The sequence below is a fragment of the Sinohyriopsis cumingii genome, chromosome 12, assembly GCF_028554795.1.
Source record: "Sinohyriopsis cumingii isolate HCF-2022 chromosome 12, ASM2855479v2, whole genome shotgun sequence".
Classification (NCBI taxonomy): Eukaryota; Metazoa; Mollusca; class Bivalvia; order Unionida; family Unionidae; genus Sinohyriopsis; species Sinohyriopsis cumingii.
The window spans coordinates 58733522-58747478 of NC_142972.1; the positions used below are offsets into that span (position 1 = coordinate 58733522).

The 13957-nt window shown below is 34.9% G+C and overlaps 1 protein-coding gene across 1 annotated transcript in view; it reads right to left on the minus strand.

Annotated features, from left to right (window-relative positions):
• Positions 1 to 13957, minus strand: part of LOC149786543 (uncharacterized) — a 116177-nt gene that overhangs the window by 12526 nt on the left and 89694 nt on the right. The window contains exons 13-14 of the mRNA XM_089975947.1: positions 12478 to 12641; positions 10145 to 10266 (exon numbers count right to left, since the gene is read on the minus strand). Coding sequence (XP_089832073.1) covers positions 10145 to 10266; positions 12478 to 12641 — 286 coding nt within the window. The remainder of the gene's footprint in view (positions 1 to 10144; positions 10267 to 12477; positions 12642 to 13957) is intronic.

The following is a 13957-nucleotide window of genomic DNA, read 5'->3' on the forward strand; positions in this document are numbered from 1 at the left end:
AGGGTCAGATGATGAAAATACTATTACTTAATCTACACATATTACAGCTGGATGCTCATCCACTTAAGACTGGGTTAACAGAGTTCAGTCCATCTGTGTATAGTAAAGATTATTTAATAACATTTGACAAGGGACTTGGATTTTGGAAACATCATCAATGAAATACATTACATCAAAATTCATCATTTACTTTTCATAATGTGTATGTATTCATGCATGTTGATAATCAGATGATGCTGTACATACATACAGTAAACAGTTCATACTGGCATGATTACTGTAAGAACTCCTGCAATTAGTCCTTTAGTTAAATTTATGGAAAGAAATTGTCAATAGCCCTATGCTTTTTATTAATCTGTGATATTTTCTTTCTCTGTTTTTCAATGACAAGCAGATGCTCCTAAATCATATAGGGTGTGTCCCACTAAACTTGTTGGTATATAGTATAATGTTCATTATGCTAACAAGAACCTCAGTGGCTAAAACTTGGTGCTGAAGCACTGTCACAGGTATGTCAGGTGTTGGTACTGAACCAGTCATAGGTGTTTCAGGTACAACTGTTGATACTGATTCATAGTCATAGGTTTGTCATGAACATTGCTCGTACTGAATCATTGTCATAAGTGTGTCAGATACAACTGTTAGTATTGAATCATTGTCAAAGGTGTGTCAAGTACAATGGCTGGTACTGAATCAGATGTGTTAGATACAACTGTTGTTACTGGATCATTGCCATACATGTGTCAGATACAACTGTTGATACTGACTCATTGTTGTGGGTGTGTCAGATACATCTGTTGGTACTGAATCATTGTCATAGGTGTGTAAGGTACAAATGCTGGTACTGAATCATTGTCATAGGTGTGTAAGGTACAACTGCTGGTAATGAATCATTGTCACAGGTGTGTAAGGTACAACTGATGGTAATGAATAGTTGTCATAGGTGTGTCAGGTACAACTGCTGGTACTGAATAATTGTCATAGGTGTGTCAGGTACAATGGCTGGTACTGAATCATTGTCACTGGTGTGTAAGGTACAATGTCTGGTACTGAATAATTGTCATAGGTGTGTCAGGTACAACTGTTGGTACTGAATAATTGTCATAGGTGTGTCAGGTACAACTGCTGGTAATGAATAATTGTCATAGGTGTGTCAGGTACAACTGCTGGTACTGAATCATTGTCACAGGTGTGTAAGGTACAATGTCTGGTACTGAATCATTGTCATAGGTGTGTAAGGTACAATGTCTGGTACTGAATCATTGTCATAGGTGTGTAAGGTACAATGTCTGGTACTGAATAATTGTCATAGGTGTGTCAGGTAGAATGGCTGGTACTGAATCATTGTCACAGGTGTGTAAGGTGCAACTGTTGGTACTGAATCATTGTCATAGGTTTGTCAGGTACAACTGCTGGTACTGAATAATTGTCATAGGTGTGTAAGGTACAACTGCTGGTACTGAATAACTGTCATGGGTGTGTCAGGTACAACTGCTGGTACTGAATAATTGTCATAGGTGTGTCAGGTACAACTGCTGGTACTGAATAATTGTCATAGGTGTGTCAGGTACAACTGATGGTACTGAATAATTGTCATAAGTGTGTCAGGTACAACTGATGGCACTGAATAATTGTCATAGTTGTGTCAGGTACAATGTCTGGTACTGAATAAATGTCATAGGTGTGTAAGGTACAACTGCTGGTACTGAATCAGCATCATCCTTGTCATTTCCAGCAATGGAAACATCTGTTGCTTCCTGGCAATCACTAATTTCACAAACAATATCCTCAACTATTGGTATCACGAATGTGGCAGTGTCAATATCAGAATTAACATGATCAAAAAACTTAATATCCTTGTTACCAGACCCAAATAGGTATAATGCATCATGCACCATAGCAAGGGGAACATCAGCATCATCACTATCACTGGTAATGACATTGGTTTGCTCATAAAACCCTGCCTTAATAAAACAGTTTGCAACACAATCTATGGAAATGTCACTCCATGCATGATAAACTGACTTACTGACAATACATTTAGTTCAAAGTCAAATTTTCATGAATTTATTCTGTGTCTAAAGAGACATTTTTCGTTTCTTACTGGTGAATTATTTTCAACTATTTTCACAACAATTAGAATTCAAAATGAATGAGAGAAGGATTAATTCAAGTTGTACTTAATTAGCCAGATAAGATACAGGACTATACCATATTTATAGTATATGTTGGAAAACCATATTTGTTGGGACACCATAAATTTAATTAAAAGTTAATTTTTTTTGTGCACTTTATGTTCTGGGACACATCATTTTTTTTTTCAAGTCATAAGTTGTAGGACACCTTTCAAATCATTCGAAAATTACATGTCATAAAATGCACTCAAATGCAAATTTTAAGAAAACTTTAAAAAAGAAAACGCTGTGAGTGTTGTTTGTTTAAACTTTTCTTCCTAGATGAAAATTTGCTAAGAACAAGAGCTCAGGGAAGAATGAATCGTTAGCACACATGAGAACGAGTCCAATCTTTTCTGTTTTAATTTATGCTTCAACAAAGATTTTTTAAATTAAATGTCAAGGTTTATTTGCCATTCGTGCTCATTACACAATTTATTTTGACAAAATGACTATTGATGAGCACAGTATAAACTATTCACTGTAATTACGTAAAAATATATTCAGAGAGAGAGAGAGTCTGTCTACAATCTTAATAGCCCACTCAACCTCCTCAGGCTCAAATTTGTCCTCTTCACTGTCATTGCCATCACATTCAGTATCTCTTATGATACTGTCCTCACATCCATTCAAGTTATTGTTAACACAACAAACTTTAAATGATTTTCAGATCAGATCTGGCTTATCTGGAAGCGATTAGACTGCTTTCACAATCCAGTCCACAACTGTTTGTTTATTTGCCCTCTTAATACGAGACATGTTGTCTTTTTCCTTGGATAGGCCCTCTGCTGCTTTACAAATAAAATATGTCCAGCTTTTCCTCATGTCAGACTTGACCGGTTTATTAACACTGTTCTTTAGTGGCTGTAGCTTGGAGGTGCATCCGCTCTGACTAATTGCAGGTACCGTGTTACCCCTTCTCAAAGCCCATTTTACAACATCTGTAATATGTGCACGGAAAGAATCAATCACGAAAAGAGATCATTCCTTTCCTGTATACTTGATATATCTCTTTAATCCACTGTAGCATCACCTCCTCATCAGCCCAACCCTTATCCTGCACACGTACCATCCAAATTTTTGGTGCCTGAATATCGTTTAGCTCCCTCACACCATGAAAAATTGTCATTGGCGGCAACACATCTCTTGCTGCAGAAACTTCAAGTACAAAGGTTAGATGCTTTTTATCCGCGCCAGTCATGTGAATTCTCACACCTTTAACACCTATCCTTTAGACAGTTCATCCAGGAATGAGATTGAAGTACATATGAGTTTCATCCATGTTAATTATCATCTTTTCAAAATCATCTTCTCCTCTTGCCTTTATGAATTCGTGGAAAATTTGCATTTTCTCCTCCAAATCTCCTGGGAGATGATGGGCCATCATTGTCCATGAATAAAGCATGAGGTTGTGTCGCTATAAAAAAACTTGTTGCCCAGTTCCTACTGGCTTATGACTCAATTTCTGGACGTTACATGACAAATTCCTTGGCATAAGTGCATATAGTGTCCACACTAACAGGGATCTGCAGATCATGTTGGACGAGAACAAACTTTGCAATTTTTCCATCTAACTCATTGCCATATGATCCTGGTCTCCCACTCCTTGCTAAATGTCCCCATTCATTCAGCTGCGGAGACAAATCTATTTTTGACCAATATGCAATGGTTGATTTGGGGATTCTGAAATGTCTTGCTGTTACTCAAATTCCATGCAATTTTGAGAAATTTACATCTTCCTCTTTTTGTTTTAATGTAAAACACTTGTAATGCCCTCACCTGACATCATTTTTGTAGGCATCATCTCTCTCCTGACTGGGTTCTCCAATTTCGTGTCTTTCTGCAGCTGGTTCATTTTCTTTTACATCATACTCCTAATCTCTAGCACGCTTTTTGGTCAACCTACGAGCCTCTTAGGTGAAGCTTTAGGAAACACATTTTCTTTCCATGCATGAGGCAAGGACTCTTCACTACTTGAGTATCACACTACAAACTTATCCATATTAGCCAATATCTATAATGTGTATTTTTTTATTCCCCTTAAGTTTATATATGCTATGTACATGATAACAATGACTGTGATGAATCACTTTTTGTGTAAATGTGTGAGAATTTATCATTTCAAAGTGTTCCATTGTTTCTATTTATTTTCAAAATCCCAGTGAAAACCGGTAGAAAGAAATCAAAGTTGGCTTCCCCATATCGGCCAACTTTGAAAACATATGTATCATTTTTAAAAAATACACTGGACAACAAATTTTTACAAAAGTCATGTTACTGAAATAAAATTAGTCAATTCTTATCAATTTTTATGTGCTGAACACGAATATGACAGTCAAATTGCAAAATTGGCTCTAGTTTTTTTTGTAATCTGCAAGAAATTAATGTTTACATAACGAAATGCATTCCAATAGTAAAAGGTCAACTGTAATAGCCTACCTATAAAAAATCAAGTCATTGACTACATCTTAGATTTCTTCGCCTGTCTCTTGTACAGCTGTTCGGGAGCATCTCTGAGGAGTGTCCAGCAGTAGTCAGCCAGCATTGTAGTGGACCATTTTCCCTGGTATCTTTGTTCCATTGTTGCGATATCTTGATGAAAACGTTCGCCGTGTTCATCACTAACAATACCACAGTTGCTAGGAAAGAAATCCAAATGGGAATGAAGGAAGTGAATCTTTAGAGACATATTGCAGCCAAGTTTCTTATACTTCATCAACATGTCTTCTACTAGTTCCTTATAGTTTTCTGCCCTAACATTTCCGAGGAAGTTTGTAGAAACTAGGCGAAAAGCATTCCATGCTTGTTTCGCGTCACCTTCCAGCAAGTTGTTGAACCGGTCATCTTTGAAAAGCTCTCGAATCTGAGGACCCACAAAAACTCCCTCTTTAATCTTTGCTTCGCTGAGTCGAGGGAATTTTTCATGCAGGTATCGGAATGCTGGCAAAGTCCGGTCAATGGCTTTCACGAAGTTCTTCATCAAACCTAGTTTGATGTGAAGGGGTGGTAGCAAGATTTTCTGAGCCTCAACCAGAGCTGGGTGTTGGATATTCTTCTCTCCAATGGCTACATTCTGCCTGTGAGTCCATTCCTTCCTCATGTAGTGCATTTCCCTTGCTCGGCTATCCCACTCGCATAAGAAACACATGTATTTTGTATATCCTTGCTGCAGTCCCATTAAAAGGGCAACTACCTTCAAATCACCACAGAGGTGCCAGCTGTACTTGTTATACTCAATGGAATTCAGTAGCTGCCTTAAGTTATCGTATGTCTCTTTCATGTGGACAGCATACGCTACTGGAATAGATGGAAGAATGTTTCCATTGTGCAAAAGCACAGCCTTGAGACTCAGTTTCGAAGAGTCCACAAATAGTCTCCATTCTTGTGGGTCATGAGTGATTTTTAAAGCATTCATGAGGCCCTCAATATCGGAACAGAATATCAGATTACTTTCCTTTCTGAAGAAAGGCTCCAATTGCTGGTGGCGCTTTCGATATGCAGTAATTGTGACATCTTCTTCTAGAAGATTCCATTGTTGGAGTCTTGATCCTAGCAATTCTGCCTTGTTCTTTGATAAGTCCAAATCACGAATCAGGTCATTTAGTTCTTCCTGTGTTATTCTGTGTGGGGTTGATGATGCACCACAGTGAAAATCTGGATCACTGCATGCTGATGGACCAGGAGAAGAACAGGTCGACTCACCTTTGTCTTCGTCAGATGAATCAAGAGAATATTCTGCTGGAGGTTCTGGAATAGGAAGTCCCTCACCATGTGGAACTGGTCTCAATGCAGACGGAATGTTTGGGTAGACTATTCTCGACTTCTTTCGCTTCGTTATTCCGCCGGAAAGAGGAGGAACCAAGCAGAAGTAACAGTCATTTAGGTGGTTGCTTGGCTCTCTCCACACCATTGGGACTGCAAACGGCATTGATGACCTTTTGCAATTCAACCACTGTGAAAGCTGTGTTGTACATGTAGCACAGCATATATGCGGAGCCCAAGGCTTGTCTTGGTCACCAACCTTGCATCCGAAGTAAAGATGATATGCCTTCTTCACTTGAGAATTGATACTTTTCTTCTGGTTGGCAAATGTCACTTCCCCACAAATATAGCAAAAATTGTCCGCGGTATTAACACACTTTCGAGGCATTACTGTTCTTTATTGTACGTAAATGGATAAAATAATAAGTTTTATGTAACAGTAGCTTGAACTGTCTCGCACAACGTCTAAAATATTTTAAATGCTGAACCTATCTGATTGGGCTTTATATAGTACACTGCTTACGTCAGCTTCAGCAGCCGCCTGGCATTAGTATAATAGGCCTACACATGTATAGTACACTGCTGACGTCAACTTACTTCAGCAGCCGCATGGCATTAGTATTGCATTGCATCAGAAAATGATGCAATCAACTGTGGATGATGTGAGCATGATGGTATTATGCAATGTTACATCATTATTCCGGATGTTGCTGCAGTCCTACTGGAGAAATTTACACAGTGAAACATAGAAAATGAGGTATATGAATATCTTCAAAACGAGAGCCAATACAAATTTTTCACGGTTATATTCGTGTTCGGCACACCAAAATACTACAGATTAGGGCCTTTTCAAGTCAGTAATGATTTCACTGTTGACCAGTGATATCCATGCTAAAAGGAATCCAAAGCCTGCTTTCGGGGTAGGCTTCCTTTGTAATAAATAAACCTTTGTATTTGATATCCTACCAGTAAATTCAAACAACGAGTTTATGGCTCTTACAAGGTGTGTTTATGCAACACCTGGGCTTTCATTTATATGTCATCTGTAATCATAATTGACACAAACGGGTTTTGAGTTCTTTTGTGTAAATAGTATACACTCCCGTACAAAAATTTCTCATGGATTCCATATGGAATACTTATGGAATCCGTATGGAAGAGATATGGACTGAAAAACTTATGGAATCAGACAATTTATTCCATATCAATTCCACAAGTACTTCACAGCAAATGAAATAAAGTTGTATCTTTAATCCATTAGCACTTTTTTCCATATGGAAAGCAAGCTCATGTATTATAGCATCATGGAAAATACTCTATGAAGAATTAATATCCTAAACTATCTGATTCAAACAGAAATATTGGTGGGAGTTAGAGTACATGTATATTTCAGTGTAGCTGATGTGGAAAGATGAATATAGACTCATATAAATTTGAAGAAACACATGTATGTCAGTTTTCTTTAATTTATTTCCACAGATGTTTAAAAACAAAGACATGATCAAAAAAGTAGAGAAAATGTAAACATGATGAGAAAATTAATATCTGGTAGTACAAGCATAGATGAATCTTTGGACTTAGAAAATCTGGTGCATGGTGGATTTGGGGCTTGATCTGATGTTTATTCTGAAAAGTAATTTTGTTGGCTTCCTATTAAAATATGCTCAACAAAAATCATACCCTAGTGAAAATGTGACTTAAATTTCAGCAAAATCAATGAACATTTCTTGACATTCACTCAAATGTCCTTTTTCACTAAAATTATGGTATTTTAGGAGATTTTACCAAAATTTCTGAAAATATCAGTGAAACTTTGTGATTGAAATTTCACTGACTCTGCCAACATGTCTGAAAATATCAGTGGGAATTTGTGATTGAAATTTCACTGAGAGTTTGTCAAAAATTCTAAAAATAGAGTAATAATTTGTGATTGTAATATCACTGACATTTTAATAAAAAAATATCAATAAGATATAATAAAAATTTATTTTTTGTTTCTTGTACAATCTGAATGATTTTCAGCAGCATTTATATTCCCTGTTTCTGATAGCTGTAATTGTATTGTTTATTTTGGGCACAATAATTTCTTTCCACATCTTTCTGTATTACATTTCTTTATCAAATTTTGTTAATGTTTTTGTTGTATTTTTTTAACTTAAACTGGATTTAACTGCCCTCAAGGAAGTTTTCTTGTTTTCTGTTTTAAATCAGAATTTCGCTTTTCTCCTGACCTGAATCTGATTTTCCTCGATACGGACCCTTTTTTTAATATCATTTCCGAAACGTTTTTTCAAATAATGCTCTATCCGGTTCTATTCCGCAACAAGCTCTCTAATAAGTATTTGTTCCGTTTATTATTTAAAGGATGTTCGTTGTAAAGAGCTTTCTGATTGGTCAAAATTTTGTACTTACCCAATGAATCGTTGCGTAACGGAAACAGATGGGAATGCTAAACATGGATATTCGAGTGGGATACGAGTTTGAATAACCATTTGAAAAATGTGCGTCAAGCAATGAGATTAGCTTGAATGCAAAGTCGATCGGAACGTAAAATTGGCCAGTCTGTATGAAAACTGAATGCCAGGACCAACATTTTGCTTTTTGTGCCATAAACAGCTCTACAGTAGCAGCTAACTTGCTAAATAGGACAAGGAATTGACCCAGGATGATTTCGAAGTTTTATAACTCAAAACTGATTAAATTCCAGGATGAATTTAAGGAGGACAATGTATAGAACAGTGGTGGGAATTGTTATGAAATACCCATGTCTATCAAAGATCGTCATATCTTTGCAGAATTTTCTTGGCCCACACGTAGAATCATCATTTAATATCGTGAGGCATTACTGTGTATATTATCAAAATATTCTAGGTGTGTTGGAATTCAGTGTAAAATAAGAGTACTTATATCATGATAAACATTTGTCACGTCTGCTTATGGAACAAGGACTAATTCAAGAGACCACAACAGCATCATAGTTTGTACATTAATCAAATATCAAGTTGCAGTACAAGTGACAAGGCAGGCTTCTAGCATTTCTTCTTTTCGTGTCTCAAATGGATGCTTTTCTGTAATTTTGCATTACTTTTACAGTTCAATTTTTCAATGCAGATTAATATTTTATATTTTATATATATTTATGTGTTCACAGATGCCTGTACATATATTCCAGGCTTGATACTTAGATTTTTAAAATCACTTAATTATTTAGCGTCAAGCCAGATTCTTCACATCATGTTGTATATATACTGTAAATATTGTACATAACAGATAGAAGGCCTCAAGGTAGATTAGTTCTGTAATTAATTAAGTTACCTTCTCTAAATAAAGTCATTATTATTATTATTAAGTCCCATATCTCTTGCCTTGGATGTCATACAATTACAACATCTGTAAAAAAAAATTCATGCAAACTTAATTTCACCTTGGTTAATAAAGTCCTGTTTAATTCATATTCATTATTAATCTGAAACCTTCTGAAATGTATGAAAAACTTCTGAAACTTCAGTAAATACTATATAATGATCAAAATTTTAGTGAAATCTCGAACAAGTTTTAGTCAAAAATTTGTGAAATCTCACCAGACTTTTCAGTGAAATGAAAAAAGACTTAAGTGATGCCATCATGGATTAGGCTTTGTGTGTGAGAAAGAAAATGAGGACAAGAATAACCTAAATCTGATTTGATAATGTCTGTCAAAATAAAATTTATGATCCATTTAAAAAATTATGGTGAATATTCTTCATTGATTCCCAATAATGTCTAAGAATCATTAGGCATTTTAATAGAAATCTGAAGCAAATTTTCTCAAGAAGATCACACAAATCAAATACTACAATGAACTGAGTGTTGCAACAAAGGAACACTGTAACAAAACCTTCGGAATACTGGAAAGAATTTGGCCAGGGAAATTAGACTCAAATGTTCTAACAAAGTAAATCTTGCATCCAAGAATGTAATAAACGACCTTTATTGTGTGTATGATTGGCATATATATACATAGAGAGACAGACAGACAGACAGACAGAACAGACAGGCAGACATACATAAGTAAATTAATACAAGACATTCTCCTGCTGGTCAATGTCTTTCCCCATAACTTTACACAGAACAAAGCATTAGCAAGAAATGTTTTTTTAGCAATATTTTACTTTGTTAAATATGAAGCTTCAATAAAGAACAAAACTTGCTGAGAAATTAATCTTAACCTTAACTGCATCCTTCATGAATGACATGGGTCTGGCAATGATGTTCAACTGCTCCATTAATAACAGAATGAGCTCCTTGTGGTTATGTAGGTCTGGGTCATGCTCCTTACTCCAAATGATATCTGCATAAAAAAATTGCCATTTTTGTCAAGAAACAGTTTATCCAATATTGTATTCATCTAACATGTTTATGAAAATAACATATAACATCAAGATGCAAATTTTTTTTGGGAAAAAATATTTTCAGTAAAATTTTCCAGAAAGGTTGGAAGTATTTGTCTCATTTTCTTTAAGAACAATATCATTCCTTTATAGATTCAGTTAAAATAGTGGTGTAATTCATATAATATACTTTTTATGATATTGTTGATCAAAAAATATTAAGGGAAAATCAATTAAATATGTTAAAGAAATTTCACAATTATAAATGTTATAAATACAAACAACATAAATGAAGTTTTAGAGAAACCCATGCTTATGAAAATACTTTATATTGTATCTACCATGTGTCTGGCATTACAATTTTGCTTATTAAGTAAAATGCATTTATGATCTGAAAAACATCAGAGGACCTCCAAATGATTCAACGCATCACATGGTTGGTTTTCAGTTCACCGCCATGCTATATAGACGCTACAGACACGAATGATGTTCAAAATAAATAATTTCATCAAACCAAAGATGTCTGCTTTGACTTGACTGTGTCTCATTTTTTGCCAACAAAGGTTTAAATTTGTGACAATTTCCAAACAGATTAAAAGTTACAGAACAATGCTGCAATCATATGAACTATATCACTTGAGAACAGATAAATCATGCAGTATCTAGGATGAATAACAAAAGCACTGGTTCCAATTAAAATCGCCATCCTGAGGAATGTCTATGTAATTAAATTATTCGCTGTTCTGCACTGCAATACTGTCATTACATGTTTCCAATGAGTAGTACATGTAGCCACTGTAAATATAAACCCATTCTGTTACATCACAAGCGGTCTCTAATAGCAGGCAGCATTTACTGTAATATGGTACTTTCATGCAAATTATTTGTGCAATTATAAAATATCTTCCATTCTGGTGTTGAGAATATATATATATGACATAAAACAAATCTCATACATACAACATGTAGTACATAAAATCCAACATCAACTTTACATTGTCATTTCTTTACACTATACGATACAGCTACTACACTCTATCAGTGGCTTACCATAAACTGTTGGCAATTGCATCTATTTAGTATGCAGCTATTTATGTTATAATAACAATAAAATATCAGAACGATCAAATCCATATAAGAATAAATTATATCTCCTCCCCCTTTACATCTTAACGGCAATGCTCTTACCTATGTCAACAGTTATACGTATTTGGGTCATATTTTGAAATCCAATCGGTTGGATAATGAAGATATGATGAGACATTACCGATTTTTGTGTACTCAAACAAACATGCTTCTACGTAAATTCAAGAATTGTTCACTGAATATCAAAATTAGATTATTCAAATCTTATTGCTGCACCATGTATTGTGCTCCTCTGTGGACAAACTTTAGTGAATGTATGAAAAGAAAACTAGTTATTGGTTATAATAATAGTCTTCGTTTTCTATTAGGTCTTCCTAGGTGGAACAGTGCCTCCAACATGTTTGTAAATTATAATGTATTCAGTTTCGATGAAATAATGAGAAAGTATGTATTCTCAATGATGACAAGAATATCTAATAGTAAGAACTGTATATTGAAATCTCTTTGGAACTACGATATTCATTTAAATTCTCATATTATTAGTAGATGAAACAAATTACTATTTAGCTGTGTCATTTAATTTCATTCTTAACAATGCATGTCGCAGTTAATAGTTGTAGATGTATCGGTATAATTGTAGGTATGATATATATGTTCTTTTATGTTTACAATGTTCTCATTTATATCTATATTTTATTTTAGAGGTATGGACTTTGTAGTCTGAAATAAAGAATTCTTATCTTATCTTATATTCAACCATTTGTAAGGATACCTATAGATCGCAAAAACCACTGCTGTACATTTCAAAAACATGGAACTACTACTATTACTAATACTACTACAAACAATAGTTCTTTCAAAATATGCAATAACCAGGAATATCCTTTCACTCTGAGATTTACAACAGCTGATCCTGAAGGAATATATTTATGATCTTAAACATACCTGCTCAGCACTAATTTATATTTTCATTATCTTCATAACTCAAAATATAAAATAATGAGCTTGTAATGAAAACAGAATCTTTAATTAGAACTACAACTATGATGAGAGAAACTGTTGTGTCATTTTAGAAATCAACAAACCCAATAGTTTTTGTGTCAGCTTTCCCTCTTCTTTAAACTGGAGCCACTCTCTTTCAGCTTGGGGATGCTTTCTCAGAATGAACATGTCAGCAGTGATGAGAGACTTCATAGCCTTGATCAACCATTGTGGTTCAAGCACAATCCATTCCCTCAGTTTTTCTGTACTAGAATAAATAATAGAATATACACCACACAAAATACTATTACCAAATTATATTCTGTATTTCTGAAGAAATTATGCTGCTTTCTCCGAAAAGATATAAATTAAAATTCACAGACAATTAAGTAGCAAAAGTTTTAAGTTTGCAGGCAGCAACACAGAATATCTTCAAAAATACCATGTTTTTATAATTCCCTTGTAATTTTAAAGTATATAATATGTGATTGCATTTGTCTGAATTAAAATGTAAAAGTGAAGCTTCCTTACTCAGTCTCATTGTTACGGTGTTATATTTGTCTTTATAGTTTGCACAAAATATTTTGTCTGTTTTCCTATCCAAAGCATCAAGAGCAAATTACTATCATCTTCTCAAACTAAAACTGCAATCATCATGTCTGTATTTATTATATGTTTAGAACTCGCTTTAATCAACATTTTCTATCTGATTTGTATTACTGTATATACAAGATCTAAACATTCCAGGTGGCTGAGTGGTCTAAAGCAGTTATCTTTACCAGTCAGTGCCATCTCAGCTCTGCCCGCAGGGGTTTGAGTTTCAGGCTCGGCCAATGTGGTGTTATGTATACTCAATCTGCATTATGTGATTGACTTTTCTCCATAATTAAGGATAGGAGTTTGGAAATGAATAACTAATCTAGTTTTTTTTCAAATCATATTTACTTGGATTTGAGTACAGGACATTGGTTTTCCTCTTGGAAATTCCTGGTCTACCTGATCTCTGTCACGTTCTTTCCTAAAATTTTAGTAAAAGACCTGACCTCATTTACAACTTAGAATGTTCTGGAAATGAACTTTTGATTCTCAGGGGCCCAGAGTGGTCTAAAGCGCTCTCTGTTATGGATCACTGCCATCTCACCTCTGTCTGCGTGGGTTTGAGTCTCGGATTCACCCAATGTCGGTATATGAGAAAGCTTGCCAGTAACTTCTCGTGGGTCGGTGGTTCTTTCCGGGGTTTTTCCAGCTTCTTCCTCCACCATTAATACTGGCCGCCATGTATAGTCTATCGTGTGCTGAAAAATGGCTCTAAACCCTCCAACAACAAAAAATTTGATTCTCATCTTGGTCCTCTTCTTTTGTATTAGGTACTATATTAAGATGTTTAAATCAGAATTATTGATTCCTATCTTAATATATGTAATGGAATCAGCATTTTGTGTTAAAGGCACAATAGTGCAGCTGAGGGTGAATTTGCTTACAACAAAATTCTGACATTTATTTATATCAACTGATTAAATACTATTTAAAAGGCAATTCTAGGGTAATATCAAGTACGTAGAGGTTCTTTTTATGAAATACGAG